General features: G+C 43.0%; 1 protein-coding gene across 10 annotated transcripts in view; it reads right to left on the reverse strand.

Moving 5' to 3' along the window:
* The window catches only part of kirrel3b (kirre like nephrin family adhesion molecule 3b), a 163,809-nt gene that overhangs the window by 47,020 nt on the left and 94,525 nt on the right, over positions 1 to 22,264 (reverse strand). For all 10 annotated transcript variants that reach the window (XM_076734456.1, XM_076734453.1, XM_076734460.1 and 7 more), the window contains 2 exons: positions 13,587 to 13,736; positions 7,455 to 7,604 (listed from right to left, as the gene is read on the reverse strand). In XM_076734456.1, coding sequence (XP_076590571.1) covers positions 7,455 to 7,604; positions 13,587 to 13,736 — 300 coding nt within the window. The remainder of the gene's footprint in view (positions 1 to 7,454; positions 7,605 to 13,586; positions 13,737 to 22,264) is intronic.

Raw genomic sequence — 22,264 nt, forward strand, 5'->3', positions numbered from 1 at the left:
TGGTGGACCTGCTGGGTTTTCCAGGCCAAACCAATACTGCGGGAACTTCTCCAAAAGCAGCCAATGAAATCCTGCGAGCACCCAGGCTTTCCAGGAGCGTGAGCAACAGAGAAAAAGCAATTTGGAGGCGAATGAATGAGGGAGGGCTCCTCACAAGGAGGCTGGATGGTGTAGGGTGAGGGGGGCTGGTAATGTGCGGCTGCTGTAGCGCTGTGCTTCAGCAGACGTGTCCTGAACAACAATGAGCTTCCTGACTTGCCTGTCTATTTCAGAGGAATGCTTGCACGGGCCGCCTGTCACCCCATTGCGACAGCTTGCAGAGTTTGTGATAGATAGATCAGGAAAAAAAGAAGACAAAAAGGATAGGAGAGGAATACCCAGCGCAGGTGGATACAAGAGACATGCGTGGCTCACTGGCCCATATCACCGGCCGTCTTCAAGCGCTGTCATTGTACATCTGTTTGAAAGCCAGAAGATCCTCAGCCATGTGGGCACACATGCACACACAAGACGAGAGCATGAATGAAAAGGAGAGTGAGAGAAATACACAAATGCATTTTACCATCACAAACAGGATGACAGATAGCAATCACAAACAGCATGGCGGACTGTGCCAAATGTATACAACAAGTAAAAAAAAAAAGGAGAGCGCTGATTTGCTACCACACGGTTAAGAATAATAAACCAGGAAGGCAAATATTGGATAGAAGAAGTAAGTGGTGGAAGAAAGGAAGCTAGAGGAAGGAAATTGATGCAAATGAATGAAATAGGGGGACAAACAAGAGAGGATTTTAAGGCTGAGGTATGCACATGTTTTTGCTAAGACTTTCAGTGCAGCACAGAAACGCTTCGTAATCTGTTGGTAGCGTTGGTGTCATGACCTATCAAATGAGCAGCGCCAAATAAAAAGGAGGGAAGGAAAGATGAAGATGAGGAGTGTGGAGATGCCAGAGCTGTCAGAGACGTGCAGAGCCTGCTCCTCCACAGCACAGCCATGTGCAGCCCCAGAAGCTTCTCTCCACAGATTGGGAGGGTGCTGACATCGCTGCTCACCACCCGGTTATATAGCTATGCGTGTATATGTGTGTGTGAGTTTTGAGGGTGGGAGGCAGGGAGTTTGGAATTCAGGTTCAATAATCACAGTTAAATCTAAAATAAATAAATAAATAAGTTCTGCCAATTATTAGCCCCCATAGTTTTTAGTTTTTCTTCATGCCAATCATTAAGTTTGCTTACAACAATTACAGTTAGCTGAAGCAAACCTATTTACTATGTAGTGTGAATTCAAATCAGCTCAGCACCTGTACACAGTTGGTACTGTTGTTTTGCAGAGCACAGATGTATTCGTGTCATCTCTCCTCCTTCTGTTGAAATGCAGAGTGAAAAAAAAAAAACATCCTACATACAGTCTGTCTGCCATAATCACACACCTGTTCGCACCCTATCTGATATCATAGATGTAGTTATCATTCCAGCTCGTGTTTCAGACAAAATGGCAGGGAAGGCAGTGTAACATAAACGCTACAGTCATTTTCTCTCGGAATGACTGCCGTTTAGGACACCTTATCTTTCCTTACTTAAACTGAAATACTTGCCTTGACCTAAATTAACTTTTGTAAGAGACAAATTGGTTACTTACACAGGAGGCTCAAAAGCTTTTTGTTTTATTTCTACTTTTGGACGGCTGCAATTTTTTGTCAGAGTGTCTCAGAATTTGGCTTGCACACAACTCAAGAGGATATAACTCATTACTATTACCTCAAATTGTAGAATACAGAAAACAAAATCACATGTGCATCTGAACATGCCAAGCACTTAAGCGCAAAGATCTTGTTCCTCGTCTAAAGGCGTGATGAAACAGCCAACACCACTCGTTAAACAGCAGACTAACAGAAGCTGTATCCCTGCTGAGCTGCCACAGCGCTCTACAGAGGCTGCCCTGAGACTCTGCTTACACAAAATACTGCATGGCCCAATAATAATAGAGGAAAATTACTTCTTTGTGTGAGCTTTTTTTCCAAGAAACAACAACAGCAGCCAAATTGCACTCATTGTTATATAGTCAGGCCAACAGTTGCAAACAATGTCTCTCATTACAGACCCATCATTGGTCAGCTGTTCCCACTCGCTGTGAACAGTATCACTGACTGAATTAGCACTGAAGCCGCTCACACACTCTCAGCTGGGAACAGGGCTAGCACCACGGACAGCGGTTATGACAAAACAGACATTCATGGACTGTGTGGGATGGCATCCATATCTTGTTTTCAACATTAAAACTTCCTCCATAGCATTTTTTTTACCCTGCCCTCAAAATTCACCTCCATTACCAGATGGATGGTAGTGTGATCCTTGAGAGCTAATGAATTCAGACTTATCCACAGAAATGGCTGATTCAGCTCTGGCAGTTGGAAACAACAATAACAAAAGATACCCTTGGGCTTTTGTGTACATGAATATTGTTGCCAAAGCACTGGTCCAAAACATTAACAATGCAGGAAAAGGAAAACAAATATCTTGCACACAATGGCTCTTTCAAATGGCATGTCATCAATTATGTTTGTCAGAAGACAAGCGTCTTACTGTGTTTATGAATGCCTGCCATCAAGAAGGATCTCATAGAAGGCCTTTAAAGTTTCACCTCGTGCAACAACTCTATGTACGTTTCATTTGAATAGTTAAATCAACCAGATATGGGTTCAAATGGAAAGCTAACAAGGTAGCATGCTGGTAGGACTCATCTCACAGCAGCAATAACATAAATGAAGAAAACAAAAGAGAGAATCTATTACTGCACTCTCACATGACACTGCAGGCATTAATAACTGTTCTCAGTTCCCCCTTCTGGGTTGCGTGTGCCTTTTTTGTGTCTTTTGAACATTGCAATGATTAAACGTTAATATAGTATAATGCAATTTAAAAGCACCTGGCTTATATACTGTACGCTGTTTGTTACATGCCAGCCTTGTATCAAAATAAAAACACAGTTGGATGCCTCAGAGGACTACTCTATATTTTAATATGGTCTTTCATGCTTTTAGGTTGTGTGCAATGGTTCAACCAGATGATGACAATTACCTCTAAGCAACAGCTGAGTAAGATTATAAGAAATCACCAGTCACTGGTTAAAGAAACTGGAAGCCGGTTTAAATAGGAACAAGTTGTTTCAGTGTCAAGTGCACAATAAAGACTATAACAAGTTGGAATTAACAGGCGTGCTGCTTTAGCTGGGCTGTTGTGAAACTTTCAAAGGATTCGTCTGGGGTTAGCACTACTGGAACTGGATCACAGAAAATGAGCTGAACATAAGATGGACGGAAAAATCACAGTTTAAACCTGTTCAATCTAACCACTAAGTAGACTGCAGAGAGAGCCCAAAGAAAAATAGGTTGCCAAAATATTTAGAGCCCAGCGCTATTGTGGTTTAGTATTGATCTAAGGTCACTTCTACTTTTCTGGACTGGAAAGTAAATTCAAAATTGAAGGGTATTTGAAGGAAACTATGGTTACAACAGTATTTTCCCCTGTTGTGAACACTGTGGGGATATTGACCAGGTGGGAGTTTTAATCATTTAATTCTTCTTCTTTTAGGCATAAAGCAATTTGTATATAATATATTTTGTGTCTGAATTGCCCTGTTTTTATCCTAGAATATCCATTACAGGAGGAAAGAGGAGAAACATCAACATAACAGGTGTTTCCCAACTGAAGTAGTGTATACTATATTAAATGTCTGTGGAATTATTATGATGCAGAAAGTTACAGACAGCTCTGTGTTTCTCTTTATTTACACTGAAGTGAAGTATCTTTTCCTAATGAAGTGTCAAACTTCATAACCCCTCTTTACTTACTTTAAGTGAGGTTAACCTCTTAAAGTATTTCCCAACTTCTGCCTGACTGACTACTGGTCTGCAGTGTGACCTTTGAAACCCAGCACTGGGCAGAGTTGAGACACAGAGGTAAATAATTAGGAAATGTTTGTCAAAAATGCATCTGAAAGTAAACCACGCTGATCACCCTTGCTTGCCCTTGCCACAGTTTGAAAGGCAACACTTTGTCACATCATTTGCAGTGTTGTAATTAGGGAAAAAAAGGAATAATCTCTATGCTAAAAGTATCAGGATATAGTGACAAGGACTGCAGGATCTACTGCGTACAGCCTAAAGTGTATGTGGGAAAACCTGCATGAAAACAACAGTGACAGCAGTTCAAGTCTGATTGATGACTTGGGAACGAGAGCAATAGTGAGGAGTCATCTCAGCCACCTCCTTATCTTTGGAGTTTATCTCCAGTAAATACCTGAAGAGCATTTTTAAAACTTCAATTAACAGAGATTACATGGATGCACAGCATGTGCATTAACTGTGTATCCCTTTAACGCAGTATTTTAGATTAAGAGGATTCAGAAATAAAATAAAGCCTCTGCGTTAACCAGGAACGATGAGTCATGCAGAAAAAAAAGAACAAAGTGAGACAGAGGATGATAGAGATAGAGACACAAAAACATGTAAGACAAAGAACTGTGAAATGACAATTTATTAAAATGTCAGCGATGAGTCAAAAAATGGCACCACATTCCGTGATGACATTATGACATGACGATTTTCCCAAAATACCACAACACCTTAAAGTAATCATTCAGCCAAAGACCTTAATCAAACAATGGTGCTCCTGGTTTCCTTTGTTCTAATGGTCCCCAACCTAAGGTAGAAAGATTAGAGCAAAGGTCTGGCGCAGTGCCAACTTGCTGCAAGGGACATAATTAGCCTCAGGGGTCCTTTTTGGACCTGAAACCTTCCATTCTCTCCCTTCATGACTAATTCACAAGACCTTGATTCTCTTTTGGCATCTGAGCCTGCAAGCCATGCATACGCTTGGATGAGTAGTTCACCATCCATTTTGTCCTCAGAGATTTTTGATAAGGGAACTTCATTACTGTTTATAAATGCTGACGTGTTCACGGTTTTCCTCTTTAATTCTTTGCACTCTGGCACCTGAAGTATCGGCTGAAATGAATGGAAGTAAAACAAAGGTTTCGCTGTTTGTTTCACATATTCTCGCACATGGGCAGTTCAGGAGAGGTCTCATTGGAACTGTTTGGCTCTCAAGGACAAACTCAGCAAATCATGAGGAAGAGAAGAAGACAAACAGAAAACACACAGCACAGTATCCACTCTTTGGCAGTGAGTGATAAAGGTCTTTCTCTATGTGTTGGTAAATATTTATGTTATGTTACTTCCGAGCCTATCAAAGTCAAGAGGAAAGAAGTTCCTCTGATATGGCACATGGAGGAGTTTGGGCTGATATTGAGTTATGAAAGATGGAGGGGGGAGTTTTAGATTTATTCTGCTGTCAGCTTGGAGAAGGGAGGCTGCGTGTGAGCGTATGCACTAGTGTGTGTGTGTATGCATATTGTGGATATGCGCATGCATTGGTGTGTGTGCGTGCATAGGTGTGTGGTGCCATAGCTGTCTTCTAAGTCGATAGACACACTCTGTCACCACTGGCAAGTAATTGACAGCTTGGAGTTTGCAGTGACACAGGCCTTGCATATATTTCCTCCATTACCTTGTGTGTATGTCAGCCTGGAGTTCTCCCTGGCAGTGCATTCAGGAGTCAGCTAGCTCGGCAGGGGATTAAACAAACACCTTCTATTCGGGCTTATGGGGAGGAATGATAAACTCTCTCACCCCCAATCAGCCAAATAGGTAATAAAGGCTTCCCCTTTCTCATTGCTGATTAGTTGTTTAAATACAGTAGGGCCAACGACTGCACTCTCTGCTGCTGTACATTGCTTTCAGTCCAAAGTCAAGAATTTGCAAATAATTTGTTTCTTCGTTTTAATTGCTCTGAGTAGTCAGTGTAGGTTTGCCAAATCAGGAAAGCACAGTGTTAAGGGGATTAAAAAAAAAAAAAAAAGAAAAAAAAAAGACAAGAATTATTTGCATTCGCTGTGTGTGGCAGCTGTTCACTCCTACATAGGGCTGTTGTCGAATGAAATGGCATTTTCATATTTATGAAAAATCCCAAGGATACTGAGAAGGCTAGAGAAATTGCCAGTTTCAAGCCTAAAATGCCCTGAATTGAATGTAGTTTAACGGCTGAATTGATCAAATCCGTTGTCAGTGACCTTGTTACACTGTGAGGACACACATCCGGAATCGTCAGTGACTCTTCTCGGCCTCCTTGACACTGTAATTAAATTTTTCTGTGAAAAGCACGATGTCAGAGCAGCAAAACTTCGAGAGACTTGAGAACATAGAGAAAGAACAGTAGTAGACGGCAGGAAAGTGCAGTTGCAACAGACGTTTTAGCTCTCTGTGGAAGTATCCATAATTATTCACTCATATCCATTTGCAGGGGGCTCGGCAGCCAGAGAAACGTTATGCCGCAATTTGTCTTCCCCTCTCTCTTTTTCTCCTGCTGCCGTCTCCACTACAAATCGTTAGTTTCACTTTTCATTAGGTTGGATCAATAAGGCGGATCAGTCGCTCGTGGCGAGGATACTGCGTGGCAGACACCCCCCCACCCCCTCTCTCTCAACTCTTTTTTCTCCTCCTTCCTTCTCCCATGTTCCCTTTCGCTCTGTCATTGACTCACGCTATCTTTCCAGCAGTCTTCCATTGAGGGAGGTTGTGAGAGGCAGGGGACAGGAAGCAGCGGGAAGCTTGAAGGGCCCAAGAAAGAGACGTGAGACAGCGATTGCACTCGTGCTACTTAATAAGGCAGAAATGGCAATGCTGAATGATAACCCAATAAAGTTTAATTATGAACCAGTAACCTCTCAAGCTTACAGTAATAATGAAAATGGAGGCTGCATGCAGGGGAAGGAAATTAAAGTGGAAATGTAAGGGTCGGAAAAAGTTTAGTCATATTGACACTGTCTGCCAAATGGGAAACATTAGCATTGATTTAATTCCTTTCTGATGGTTTTAATTCAAAATATGTCTTTTGTTCTCAGGATTTATGTGGATATGTTTTGAGTAAGACTGCATGCTAATATCTCTTATTGTGTGTGTGTATTTTCTGTGTAATTGGAAAGTGAACAAGGACAAGTGCATTCTTTTATTGTTGTGAAGCACGTCTGTTAGGGCCCATTGAGCTCTGGCAGCACTTCCGTCCAGTCTTTAGACTCAAGAGTGTCGATATGGGTTGAATATTTGAGATCATGCACATGAGCTACTTTTCCTGTTCTCCTCCAGAACACCTGGACGTTGATCTCGAGCTTGTACGTACATTTGTTCTAATGAAAGATCAGATATCACACTATAAAGCCAAGTGATGTTGATGTGATTTTGTCATCAAACTACCATGGAAGGCAAAGGAGGGTGTGAGAAGTCAATGACGCCAGTGGAGCCTTTCCCATGAGTTGCTTTGCACCTCAGTGATTGGAGGTGGTTGGCCAGCATAATGGTGTTGTTTGGATGGTGTGTGTGTGTTTCATTCATACTTACCCAGTACAGTGAGACGAGCAGGACGGGACCTCATGGCGGCCTGGACAGCCTGGCACTCAAACACAGCGTCATCCATCAGCTCGACACGCTGGATTCGCAAATGATGCTCTCCTGAACCATGGTCACCAATCACCGTGTAACGAGGATAGCCTGCAGCGCAAACACATTTGTTCATTTTAAACACCTTCAACATCAAAATACTGCTCATTTACCAAATGCATTAAGGTAAATTTGTCACTGTAAAAGCTTTGCATACAAAATGAGACATGCTAAATGTACATACAATAGAATTATTATCAAGTTGTCAGTGTGCTGATTGGCAAACACACTTAAATCAGTACACACATGAACAAAAATGTCAGACTTAGGTCCTTTGGAGTATGTAGGATACTGTTAAAAACATTTTATGACTCTGTGGTGGCATCTGTAGTTTTCTATGCAGTGGTCTGCTGGGGCTGTGGAAGCTCTGAGAGGGTCAGGAAAAGACTGAACAAACTGGTCAGGAGAGCTGGCTCTGTCCTCAACTGCCCTCTGGACACCATGGAGGGGGTGGGTGAGAGGAGGATGTTAGCCAAGCTGACATCGATCATGGACAACCCATCCCACCCCCTGCATGAGACAGTGGGGGGCTTAAGTAGCTCCTTTAGTAACAGACTGCTGCATCCGGTGTGTATGAAAGAACGCTCCCGCAGGTCCTTCACCCCAACAGCTGTCAGACTGTTTAACACCACCATCATGTAATGTAGCACTGTGTTGATGCCGTCTTTCTCAGTTCTACATCATAAACCTACTTCTGTTTTGCACTGCTTTTATCAATGCTAATATCCGCTCACGTTATCCACTTCATCTGGTACAATTTCTAAGTTGTGCATTTCTCTCAACTGAACAATAACACTATTTATTATCCGTATTGGCAACAGTACTTTTATAAACTGTACATATTGTATACCTGGTATTTCTCAAGTGCAATACAACACATGTCATTAGTTAGTTTTCTCATAAGAATATTAGCAATAGTGCTTTTTTATGGCAGTAGGATTTTTATGGCACTATTTTTTATAATTTGAACAAATGTTCATATATATAGTTGTTTTTTCTATTCTGTAGCCTGTATGCTTTTTTAATTTGACCTCTTTATGCTACTGTGCTTGCTCTTTGTAATACTTGCTGGCTGTAACAACTAAATTTCCCCAGTGTGGAATCAATAAAGTCTTATCTATCTACCTATCTAAAAATACACAGTATAGGCTCAGCTAACAGTAATTGAGCTGCTCCAGATCATTCAAATAGGCAGCGGTTGAGGATTATACATTATGGGTGAGTATAGTTTTTCATTGTTTGTTTACTAATTTACCCATGCACTGTCAGAGTGGCTTAAAACATGAATTGTAAAAAAAAAAAAAAAAAAAAAAATGTTTTTACAGCACTTCTGGCAATGTTAATGAGCTGCTGTGGAGGTTGCTGCATTCTGGAGAATGATGTTTCACTGCAACCATAAACAGGAACAGCGAGAGTTTGAGGTGTTTCAGCATTTGCTCTGTCAAATGATTTATAGTTTCATAATAAAAGAAAGCAGAGCAATATCCAAGAGACCTGGGCATTTTACACAAGTCAAGTGAGACGGTTTTAAAGATATCCCCTTAACTATTATCGGAATATGCATTGAGAGTGTGTTGTGGAGTGCATCCCTCCACCGGGGCAAATAAGCAGGAAGAGGAATGTGTTTGGCTGGAAAGCTTTATGGGGTATTTCTCATGCTTTTGGAATTGCTCGTCTCTGAAGATCCTTTTTCTCTCTCTCTCACTCCATCTTTCTCATTAATAGGGATACCGTATGTGGGATGAAATGAGAATGTCTGTTCATGAAAAATACACTCCAAAAAATGCTAAAAATTTACAGCTAAGAATTGTTTTTTTTTTCCCTCCACTGGTCCTAAAGTAACTGATCAATGATGAAAGTATTGGATAAGATTGGAGATTTTTACAGCAGAACAAGGCCAAGCTTTTAACAAAGCCTTACTCTAACTTTGTGCTTTGAAAAACGAAAACTACAGTCTTCAGATTCACTTACTTGTCATTTTTTTTCTCAATAAATCTATGAGTACCCATCCAACTGTTGGGACTTTACCAATAAATGTTGAGTAGTATAACATTGATTTCTCAGTAACAGCTAGCCAACGACTCATGTCCACTTCAGAGCTCCCCAAACACGTCAGTCTTTCTCTCACTATAAAGGTTTTACAGACTGGTTACATGTTTTAGCACCCAAAAGGAACATGATAGACTGGGCAGCCTTATAAAAGCTTTTCAAGTCCTCAAATTTGTCTACTGCAAAAACCAACTGTATGCTCAAAGTCCAATCACTGTCTGTTGCTTTATCGAATCCAGTTGCCTTTAATAGCGCATGATGTGGGCCTCATTTTATGCTTGTGGGGTGAGTTACGGCTGATTAAGCGGCCCTCCTACGTATAGCCTTTAATCTTAAGGGTCTGTACAGTGGGAGGACGAAGGACAAAAGAACACCTAAACATAAACATCATATATAGATGGAGAGATAATAAACGATAATAAATGGCAAGCTCACTAATAAATGGGAAAAAATTGAAACTGCACTAGTAGATGTTTTGTCTGAAAGCTAGCCACAGAGGTGATAAAATGTCTCCTTTCTTTGAAATTCACATTATTTGCTACAAAGTGTCCCACACCGAGGGATAGCAGGACTTCGGTAAAACAGGCTGTAAATGTAACAGGGTTAAAAGAGACCCGATCAGAACTAAAAGCTTCCATTAATAATATTAATAACCATTGCCTGAAAAGGAGCTTTCTGCCTGTTCATGCTCAGAACGATGCCTAAAATAGAGGACGCACCATTATGTGCACAAGGTCACCCAGGGAACCATTTTGCTTCAATTTTATGTTCATTGATGAGATTCAAAGCAATAATGCCAATGCGGATCGCAAGGGTAATGATCATTGCACGTTCTGAATGATGTGACCTTGAGTTGACTCCAGCCCACCAAGCGCATGTGTATTGTACCAACCCCAGAAACCGCATTTGCTTCAAATGCACTTCTGTTTTGCTTGTCTTAATTGTAGCAAGGTATAAGCCATGTAAATTTCTGTTGCACAAACAGATGATCTGGCCAATTACCTCATGTGTGCCTATGGCAAACTAAGAATAATTTTGCTGTGTGAGGATATGGCTCTGTTCCAGTTTCATCTCTGAGCATTAGTTGGTTCCAAAAGGAGAAATGATTTGCATCTGTGGTGGAGAGTAAGTAGTAAGAATTTTATAATCTCAATTCCAAAGAGCAGAAAACATACTGTAATGTATTTTTGCCATCTTATAAGCCCCTTGATTTTGCATTATTTCAATATGACTAAAATTATAATGGCACACATGAAGACTGATCACCTGTACACAGGTGATGTGTGCATAAAGGGCCATTGATCTTAGATCTCAGTGAATTTCAAAGACACAATGAGTTACCTAAAGCAAACAATGTAAAATAGGCCCATTAAGGAGTAATGAATCCATCAGGGGGAAATGGATTTGTCTTGAGGCTGGATCAATGGCGTGCGTGTATGTGTGTGTGTGTGTGTGTGTGTGTGTGTGTGTGTGTGTGTGTGTGTGTGTGCGTGCGCGCGCGCGCGCATATAAGTATACAGACACTTGAGGCGTGGCCTTGTGATTTATAGCATTTACCTACTACATGTTTCACACAGTGTGTCCACCAGGGGATGGAAATGGGTTTGTAGAAGCTGTGAAGAGGTGACCAGTGTTCAGTTTACCCTCATGGGAGGAAAGTGACACATGCTTACTAACTGTTCTCCACTCAAGGACTCCTACACCCTCAGTGCATAATATATACAAACACTTCCTTCTCCGTCTCCAATGTGTGCGCACCAGGAGCTTTCACTTATAGCTGCTTTGTCTGTTGTCACCATCATTGTGTGTAGCAGATACATTCTCTGCCATGCATATTCATGACATTGATTGGTATGTTCTGAGCATTTGTGGGGCTACTTCACTTTTCTTTAATTAGAGTGGAGACGCGTGACACAAAAGGGAATGAACAGGAAATTCAGGGGCAGATAGGAATCATTGGCTTTTGTGCTGTGATTTCTTGCGCTGAATGGTGAAAGAGTTCTCTCAGTTTAATCACCGCTCCTGTGAATGGAAACAGGTCCCAGGCGGAGCTCCACGTTGCAGACGCAGCTTCTTTCTATGAATAGCCAAGCAGACCTATATTATTGAAATGCTCCATGCAACATTTGATTCGTCGCACTTTTTATGTATACAGCTGCCACTTTCCTTTCATTGTGTACATCTTGCAGTGGATGTACTGCCGCATGCATTACTTGGTTATGTAGGCAGGAGTGATAAAAAGGACAGCTGTGGTGCGCTTTATTTTGAAAAAGTGTCATTCCTCTCAATAGAAGGCACTCAGCCCCTGTCTGTATCATGCTGTTGATTCTACCTATCTTATCCAGGCAGGCAGCTATTCCACCCCATACAAAAGCCTGTGCATTTTTTAGAGAGGAAGATCATTCCAACTCTACATATTGGGCTTGACTGCATGGCCAGATAATAAGAAGAGAATGGTTGCTGGAGAGGGGCAAGGTCAGAATTACTGCATCTTGTCTGTGACTGTTAACCTATTCACAGATGTAGTGTTAAAGGTTGATCTACTGTAGTTCCTTTGTGTGTTGTGACCCCACATTCTCTCAGTTTACTCTGCTCTATTCCTTCCTCTGTCTTGAGCCATTTTTCAAATGAAATTTTGTCTTATTGGCTTGTTTTGTTACATCAATAAAAATAGAGGAGGATAAAACAAACTCTACATCTCTGCTCCACTCTGACCCGAAATAAAATTGTGCTCCTTCCTTCCCTCTTCTCTTTCTCTCTCTCATTCTGTCTCTAGCAATCATAAGTACTCTCCTCTTCTGCCTCCTCCTCCTCCAAAGGAGACTTGAAGACTGCAGGACCATTGTTTACTGCAACCCCTCAGCCTCCCCTGGGTCTGATAAGAACTTGAGGAGGGAATAGGGTGGCTTTACTGGGGCTCTGTCAGCCACTGAGGTTTAATTACAAACCACATCAGTGACAGGGAAGGCCTCTTGGAGCGTTTGCTAAAGGTCAGAGGGTAGAAGACCCGCAGTCTCAAGTGAAATACATATTTAATCCTTCCTCATCATAAGAGTCTTTCGTGTTTTGAAATTGGCTGCAGTAAAATATTTTCTCACTGTAAAATTATTATTTTGCAGTCAATCATGAATTATTTTGATTTCTCAGTGGTCACACTGAGGTGGTGCGTGAGGCCAATTAGAAAGCTCTAAAATAAAGACTGTGCCCTTATAGAGTAATGCATCCTGCTGTGTGCTGAGTGCTTGTGCACAGATTCAAATGGATCTCTGTTTTGGAAGAATTTAATGATCATTTCAGTAAATGATGCAGGCGTACTACACTTTTATGGATTTTCTCATTCAATAGCTCAGTGATTCAAGAGGTTGTAAATGTTTATTTGGAGGAGTGATATGTTTCCTTGAAATTCATCAAAAGTCATGAATACACATAAAGCCTTGATTGGTAAAACAACAGGCTACTAAATGACAGTGCAGTAGTCACTTTTACTTCAAATTAAACAATTAAGGCAATTATACACGAGGTGCAGTGTAATTAGAGGACGCCAGCTACTCTTCAAAAAGCCATTTAGCAGCCTGAAGCACCAGAGAAAGACCAGTGCCACTATTGATTTCACATTTCATTCGGATTTTTGGGCTTCTCTGCCAAACAAGTATAAGATTTTTGGGTCTGCATCTAACACTGACACAGAAATGAATTTTTGATTCTGTCTGGTGCTGTTGAGTGATATAATTATTGATGCTTCACATAACACTTGTAATGTAATGCTTCTTTTGTAATACACTATTATGAGACCTCTGTTATCTACCTGTGGAGTGATATATTTGGCAGGATAGAAGGGGAGGATGTTCACATGTGGGGGCTTTAGATGACAAAAAGCAGCCATTTGAACATGACAGTTATATTAGAGAGTGTTAATTAATAGGGGAAACTGAGGATGATGGAGAAATCCAGGGTGACACGCTCAAGGGTATAAATGTGTCTTACCAGAGAGGTCTCTGCCAACTCCCAGTGCCAGGCCATCTTTTATCCACAGGACAACGCCATGGTAGCCAGGGATAGTGCATGGTAATGTCACAGGCTGGCCTGCCACCACCACCAGGTCCTGTGGCTGCTGGGAAAACATGGCCTCTGCCCCTTAAGACGAAAAGAAGACGTGAAAAGGTTAGGTCTGATGCATTTAAGTCATTATGTTTTTTTAATGTAAATAGGAGAAGAGGGCATTGGAAATTCAAGATCAAAAGAGTGGAATAAGTATGGTTTTACAAACACCTGCTTTCAATGTGTCAAGCACTGAATGAAGGGAAAATGAAGGGAAGTGCACCATATGCCCATTTCCACCAATTTCACTCAAACCTCTTGTCAAAGTCATGTTACAAGAACCCTACAGGGTGATATACAAACGTGGCACTTTCTTTTACAATTCGTCATTCGGAGACAAGACACTGTACACGCATCAGAGGTGTCAGTGCAGCACCAGGACTGAAGCACAGGCTAAGAGACAGCCGTCACAGCTCAGCTTGGTTCATTTATGAAGGATGTCACCGTACAGATGGGCTGGGCTCGTACACATCGCAGCAGATCACACGATCTTGTCTGCCAACACTGCTCTAGTGGCATACATTAAGTTGAGCTCACACCCATGTATTCCAACTGCACAGCTGCTATTAGCTGCACTCCTCCACCGCGTGCTCAGGCGGAAAGTGGTGTGCAGTGAACTCCATTAGAGGCAGAGGGTGTGTTAATGGGGAGGGGTATGGCGGCGAGGGGGGGGGGTTAGGTTTTTGGATCAGAGTGGAGGATGCAGAGTGGTACTGATGTGTAGTTAGAAACACTGACAGGCTGCCTATCAGCTAAAGCCTACACACACACACACACACGCACATATACACAGACATGCATTCATACAGACACAGTCGGATTTGGGAGCACGAATTGCAGCAAAGGTTTAAAAGTGTCACTTCCTCTCTCATACTTCACTGAGACAGTTTTGTTCATAGCTATTTCTTATTTTCAAACTTCCAAGTTCAGTTTCTTGGATCAGAACATCTACCTTTTATTCAGACAACTTAATATCCATCTTTCTCTTTTGTGCCTGTGCAGCACATACACAGGCAGGCATACAAACATGCAGGCCAGACACACATTTTTTTCATTTAATCATATACAAACCTGATAAGAAAAGAAGCTTCAGTAGTGAATCACAAAAATGAGCAGAGCAAAGACACCAAAGAACGTGAAAGCCTGCTTTCGTCTTACAATATCTTTGCATCACACTAGTCATCTACTGGATGCTTGGTTTTATATTTAAAGGAAATTACTTATCCTACTGCGGAGGAGGAAATTGATTTGCTTTGTTGTATGATTTCAAACCACATCAGAGAAGAGATTGTTGTCATACCAGAAACTGATTTTAATTGAGTTAGAAAATGCCATTAGAATCCCCACAAGTCATTTTTCTGCCTTGAACTGAATGCCACGTGATGGATAGCTTGTTAAAGATGCAAGCAGAAGTTTTCATATTGATTCATGCACTCTCTTCCCCGTGTACACTGTCAGACAGACAGAAATACACAACCCTGTACACTGCCTCATTTTAATATAGATCTATTACTCAACCAAAATCAGGAAAAATAGAATGTACCGTACCTCAAAGCATATAATAGGCTTTTCATCATCTTGAGACTCAACAGCTTCTCCCTGGCTAACCAGGCCCTTCGTAAATGTGCATGCACATTGTAGGTGATGCTGGCTGGATGAGACTTTATCTCACCATATGTATTGCCCTTCAAACCTAGACAGCTTTGTTCAGCCCTGACTGTCTTCCCACGTGAGGAGCTTATCTCGACTGTACTCTGCTACCCAGTCAGCAGCGCGCCAACATATAGACAGCTCCTCACCAGATCTCTTGGCATGTTCTGGGAAAACATTGTAAACACCAGGGAATCTTGTATCTGCTCAGTCATGACTGATATTATCAAACAGTTCAGCCTGTGCTGTAATTGATTTAACATTGGAGGGATCTCTCTGTTGGCAGCACACGTCTGCATACTTCCTACCACCCGCCTATATCCTTCCTCCTGTGCATCTTCTCGGGATCCCCTTGTGCCCCATTCGTCATCGAGAAAAAGACAGGAGACTATTTTTTTACATGGAGCTCAGCTTGATGAGGCGAAAAACCTTCTCACCTGTTTTATATGTTGTGTTATATTGTCTGCAAAGGGACAGATTGTAGCACATGATTTACAAATGGACTTCATGGTAATTCAGAGTCACTCTCTGCCCTGAAACTGTTGTCAACAATTAGTTGATGTCTCAAACAGCCCCCTCAAAAATATTAATTAACTGCACTCAACTGAATCACACGTCTCTCACACAAACAGACAAATGTGAGCCATGACTCAAGCTTTACTTGAACTTGAGCTGCATGACTTAAAGGGACAGTTAACCCCAAATTCAAAAATAGTTTATTTTCCTCTTACCTGCAGTGCTGTTTAGTCATCTAGATAGTTTAGGTGAGAGTTGCCAAATTCTGGAGATATTGGCTGAGGAGGTGACTTCTCCGGAATATAACTGGAAGGTATTCGGCTTGTGTTGCTCAATGTGCCAAAAAAATATTTTGCATAACTCAAAAGAAATGTATCTTTACAGAAAGCATGACCTGGTTACTGAAGATAATCCACAGATCTTGTTGTGTGCAGTTTCATGGGGCAACTATTTTCTTTCTACCAAACCACACCTGCCAACCGCATCACTGCACAGAAGGAAGCATGCGTCTCCTCATGGGCAAAACGCTCGTGCTCGTGACAGCGTGGGATGTAAACATTAAAGGCCTCCTCCTCGTCTGAGCTGTAACATTAGCTAGCAGTGTCTGTTAGCTATAAACTAATCTCCTCAAGCTTGCAGTGCTGGAGGATGCATGTTTCCTTTGCACAACAATATGGCTGGTGGGTGTAATTTGGTAGGAAGAAAATAGTTCCTAGATGAAACTGCTCACAAAAATATCCGTGGATGATCTTTAGTAATGGGGTTATACTTTATGGAAAGACATATTGCTGATAAGTTTTTCAAATGAGGTATTTCATCTTTTGAGCAACAAAAGCAGAGTGCCATCTAGTTCCATTATATTAGAGAGAAGTCTGGCATCTCTACAGCTGATGTCTGCAGAACTTGACAGCTCACACCAAAACAATCGAGATCACTAAATAGCACCACAGGTAAGAAGGAGAAAAAAAAATGTATTTTTGACTTGGGGTTAACTGTCCCTTTAAAGGGGGAACGACTGATTTTGCACAGCAAGATCAGTTTACTTCACAGGGAGTGCTACACATCATGTCTTCTGTGACTCTGAAGGGAGCTTTCAAAGGTCTAGAAAATAGCCAGTGGTTGCATGGTACAATAAGCATGCAAATAATCAACAAGAACCACCAGCCAACAAGAATTCAGACTAAGCACATCAAGACTGTTCTTAAAAAGGGGGACTGCCAGTGAAGAGGTTTAATGCTAAGTTTAAGACCTTGAACATGACATCAGACATGCTCGTCTTGAACTGGGACTTGATGCTCAAAACTTGGTCCAACCTCTGTATTATATTCAGTAAACACTTTTTAAGCACCTTTCCCTACAAGTTTGTACTCTGTTGCCATTGCAAGACTGATGTCCTCGCAGGGTTATTAACATACATCGGTGACAGAAAGAATCAAAGACTTAACTGACACCAGCTTGTACTTGTCACTTGAGCTGTTAAAAAGTGACCTCCTTCATTCAATTTAAAGCCTGGCTGAGTCTTGAAACAAGTGTGGGCACACTGCTGGGAAGAAATGGGGTGATGTGTTTGAGAGGGCTGGGGCTTACATCAAGGTGGCTACATTCATTCATCCATCCCCTCTGCACCAAATAAATCTCTGTCACATCTGCCAGGTTTATCCTTCACTGGGCATCACAGTGTTGGCAAAAGACATGTCACTCCCTAATCTACCTGTTCTTTACTGTCTGCCAGGCATGACATGCAACAGAGCGAAGGTAACCCCCTCCCCCACAGTTGTTCATGAAAAATATTTTCCTAACTAAAATACCCAATTAAGAATTAAGCACCTCACTTTAGACTTGAGCACTGACAGTAATATGAGGGGATGAGGGTGATTGTGCACAGGTGCCCGCAGAGCTGGAGATCCACGTTCATAATGCTTTATTAAGCATCCTAATGGGGTTTATCATAGAGCTTGGTAAAACATCAATAATAAAATGAAAAAAGTCTAGACATGCCAATTTGCTGTGAGACAAATGGGCCCTGATATCAGGGGTTAGGTTCTGTGAATGTGTAGGCACACAGAGCAGAAACAGACACCTTTTGTCTGTCGCTAGAGACAACAGACAAGAGCCCTGTGGGTTTTCTCTCTCAGCCAAACATGCACTATGAATAGAACTTCAAAAAAATATTAACTACTTTGTTTGTTTTCATATGTTGTCTGGGAAGATTAGTGACAATACCAGAGAAATGTTTACTTCAGCACTTCGGATTTGCGAAATCTACCATTGTGCTTCTTTCCGAAGAGGTTATCCGCCCATTATCTAACGGCCACCTTCCCTTAAATACACACAGTAGATTTCGACATGTAACCGCATACTTCACTTTAATGAAAGTCAGCATGTCAGATGGAAAAAAAAGAAGCGTCACTTTTGAACAACAGCATTCCAACAATGGCCTCAGTGACACTGAGCTCCATATTCAAGGTCTAGAGGGGATTCCTGCATGACATGTCACAGTGACTGCGTTTGTGGGCATGAAGTTATAATGTGCATGACCTTAACACTTTGGGTTGACTTTACATAGCAATTATCATCAATCTGACAACAAACTCAGAAAATATGAGAAACCGTGTTTTCCACATTCCTTTAACCACATATTTTTATCTTTCATGTACATAAATTACAGTGGTGAATTCCCTCCCAAATGCCGATGCACTACCCCTTACTGGATATGTTTACGTGCATAAAATCATAGACTGGCCTGCATTTAGAAAGATGAGGCCAGAGATCTGTGATAAAGACTGCCCAGTTGTTTCAAATGGTGGGCACAGAACCATATTCATAATGTGGACCGGCACTTTGCATCTCCTAATGTTGTCATTTCACTTCAGATAATTTGTTTACCATTGGACGGTTTCTGCATTTCCACACACTCCAGCACTATTTTCCCCTCAGTGCTAACTGCCCCCAATTTCATCGCTCTTTGCCAATCAGGCCTGGAAATTACCGTTACGGACACACATCCAACCCACTTCAGAGAAATAATCATCATGCTGTCTGTGCGGCATGTGGCCACACAGCACTAAAGCTTAGCCCAGGATCATTATCAAAAACTATTACCCCTCTGGCCGGGGCATTTTATACCAGCAATTTAGAAGCACAGGAGGGCTTCAGTATATGGAGGAGTGGATGGGTTAGTTATGTGTTGTAGTTTGGTAGCCAATAACCACAGTTTCTGTTTTCAGGATACTGCTGCTGGAAGTTTTCAGTGATGTATGAGTGGAATCCTCTGGTTGCATTGCCATCGATGGCAGGCGCTCAGCGCTTTCCATAAATTCGTGAATTTAGAGGCAATCAAGATATTCTCATAGATCCTATTGCGATAACCACCAAGACCAAAGTCAAATGATAAATACCATCCACTCACCCTGCAGGGGCCCCTGCTGATCAGTTTGTTTAAACCGCAAAGAGGAGATGCACTCCACAGGAACCGCACAAATGTATTTTCTAAGCTTATGATCACACTTTTCCTCTTTTTTCCCGAGCCTTTTCGAAAGTTAGTGTAGCAGTATGATATGCTGCTGGGGCTGAATACCGGTGGGTCGGCTGCTCTGTACTATACCTGACGCGTTAGCCTATCGGTGCAGAGGGCGAAGGTATAAAAGGTAGACTTTGTCCCTCCCTCATCCTCTCTCACTTCCTGGCTCGAAGGCCCTTCCGCTTCCCAGCCTTCCACTTCCTCCTCTCTTCTTCGTGCAGGTAGGTACGCGGCCGCATACCGGCAGGTTATTTTTAGCTCACCCTAGCCTATTAAATGGTTCGGCTGTGTGTTTTCTTTTTTTTAAGTGGCCCATCGCGGTCAAGAGGATGGTGGCGATCTTCCTTGCTGGTCGTAAGTTTTAGACAGAAAGGGGACCAGGTACGGACACGTTAGTGTAGGTTTAGCCTAGCAATAGCTGGCTAGCCCAGGTGTTAAACGCCTCACTGGTCTGTGTTCACAGCGGCGCTAAGGCATCACCGGCGCACCACAGACGCTCCTCTCTGCACCGAGCCGTGCAGCGCCTCTGCATCTCTCTCCTCACTGGCTGAATGCCGTTGATCCGGACCAGGGGATCGATCCGGGATGTTAAGATAAGTGCAGGAACGCTGCTGCTTCGCCGACCCCTATTGCCTGTCTCTCGTGCATATTGCTCCTGCTCCTGCTTCCGCTTCGCTCGCTACTGCCTGCTCCGCTCGCCGCTGCTTGCCCAGCTTGCTATCGCTGCCACCGCATCGTGTCGGGACTAGTTTGGAGTGGTTGTTTGGGCCTTGGTACTTCGGTCCAGCTCCTCTCCTAACATCGGGCCCCAGCGGTGGTTGCCCAGCCTGGACTGTGTGTGCGTGTGTGGGTGTGCGAGTGTGCGTGTGCGTGCGTGTGTGGACGGGTGAGTGCGCGTGTGTGTGTGGGGGGGCTCCGATGGGATAAGGCACTTTTGCCTGTTAGAGTGCATTGTGTTACTTTTTTTGGTTGGTTAGTTATTAATTAATTTTCATTTCGAATTAAGGTTCATGTAAATTTGTTCTTTAGTTTCTCTGGCCAGAGGCTTGTGTTCTTTGTTTCCTTTTTTTTGGTTTGTTTGTTTGTTTTTGGTTTTCCTTTGTTGCTACCCCGTGCTTGCCTTTTGTGGCTTTTAATGCCAATAACTTGTGACAATTGTAACTAATTGTGTTCTCCCCTCTCCTTTCTAGTTGTTGGGAGCCGACGGTGGTGGTGGTGTCCCGGGTGGCGGTGTCCCGTGTGTGGTGTGATTTTGGAGTTTAGTTTGTGGTGCAATTCACTTTTGGGTTAGGTGTCACGTGTGAGTGGGGTGCTCCTCTCTTAAGTTGGACCTCCTCCCCCAGGTCCCCCCTGCACTGTCGGTAAGCTTCCCCGTTGGAGTGGAGTGTTAACACCTTAGTTTTCTTTTAAAATTTGTTTTCTTTTACCTTGCATGATTTGTTAATAAACCTTTGGTTGACATTGAACCACACCTCCGTCCTCCTTTGTATAACTTACCTGCGTGCCTCTCCACTATCCAGTATTCCCTGGGTGAAAAATCCCAGGGTGGCGTTGTCGGTTTTCCTATTCAAATTTATATACTCTGACCTTGTCCATAAGACTGTATCAGCCCTCGTATCGCCACAACTTGGCGTTGTCGGCAGGATATACTTAGTAAGGGTGAGGTGTGTGTTCTTTGTGGTTTTTTTTTTTTTTGGTCCTTCTGTTTGTTTTTGTGTTCTTTTCATACCTGATTTGCCTATTCCCCTGATTGTAAATTGTGTGTGAAGGCATCAAGTGGAGGCGAAGCAGCAGTGGGTTTCCTGTTTATCGTGGTAAGATTGGTGTCCAGAGTTATTGTTAACAGTCAAAGACAATGGAGGGAGAGCTGCAAGAATTGAGGGACTTGGTGGCACAGTTGAGGGCGGAGAACGATAGGTTGCAGCGGGAGCAGGCTGCGGCCGTGCCTGGCCCTAGTGCTGCACCTCCCGTTCCCACTGAGCCTCTTCTAGCACCCTCCACCTCTAGTGCCCCTGTAACAGAGAGGCTGATCTTGGTACCCCGAGACAGGAAGTGCCCAGTCTTTAGGGGTAGGTCAGGCCTAGGGCTAGAAGAGTGGATAGAAGAGGTTCAGGCATGTATGAGAGCTCGCCACCTGTCCCCAATCGATCAGGCCTTTTTTCTTTTTGACCACTTGGAGGGAGAGCCGCGTGAAGAGATAAAGTATCGTTCCAGTGCAGAGAGAAGTGACCCGGCTGCAATTATTTCTGTTCTCCGGGAGCTGTATGGTTGCTCAGACTCGTACGTTGCCTTACAAGAAGCCTTTTTCTCGCGGCGCCAGCAAGAGGGGGAGACTCTTCAGGAGTTCTCCCTCGCGCTAATGAGTCTGATGACGTCGGTGAAACAGCGTGCTCCCAGTGACATGCTAAATGCAGATGTTCTACTGCGTGACCAATTCGTCGAGAATGTCATTGATGGTTCCCTTCGCCGTGAGCTAAAGCAGCTTGTACGCAGGCAGCCTGCTGTCACCCTGCTCGAGGTAAGAGCAGAGGCAATTAGGTGGGAGCGAGAGGGGTTGCCGGGAGGTGTGCGGGGCCGGAGTCATTCGGTTCCCTCTCTGCTTGGGTTACAGTGCAGTGTTCAGAGTGCCCCTCCGGCGGCTAATCCACCTCAGGCGGGTGAGCTGCTGGAGGTGAAAGAGATGTTAAGGCTCCAACAGGAACAGCTTAACAAGCTCACAGAAACCCTGGTTCAGCTGCAGGCCAGCCAGCAGCGCAGTCATCCTCCCCACCGTGGCCCAGTAATTTGCAGGCGGTGTCAGCAACCTGGCCATTTTGCCAGGGAGTGTGAAGCAGGGCGTGCACTTTCCCGCCCTAGACCTTTAGCGCCCGCTTCTTCT

This window comes from Chaetodon auriga, chromosome 7 (assembly GCF_051107435.1).
Source record: "Chaetodon auriga isolate fChaAug3 chromosome 7, fChaAug3.hap1, whole genome shotgun sequence".
NCBI lineage: Eukaryota > Metazoa > Chordata > Actinopteri > Chaetodontiformes > Chaetodontidae > Chaetodon > Chaetodon auriga.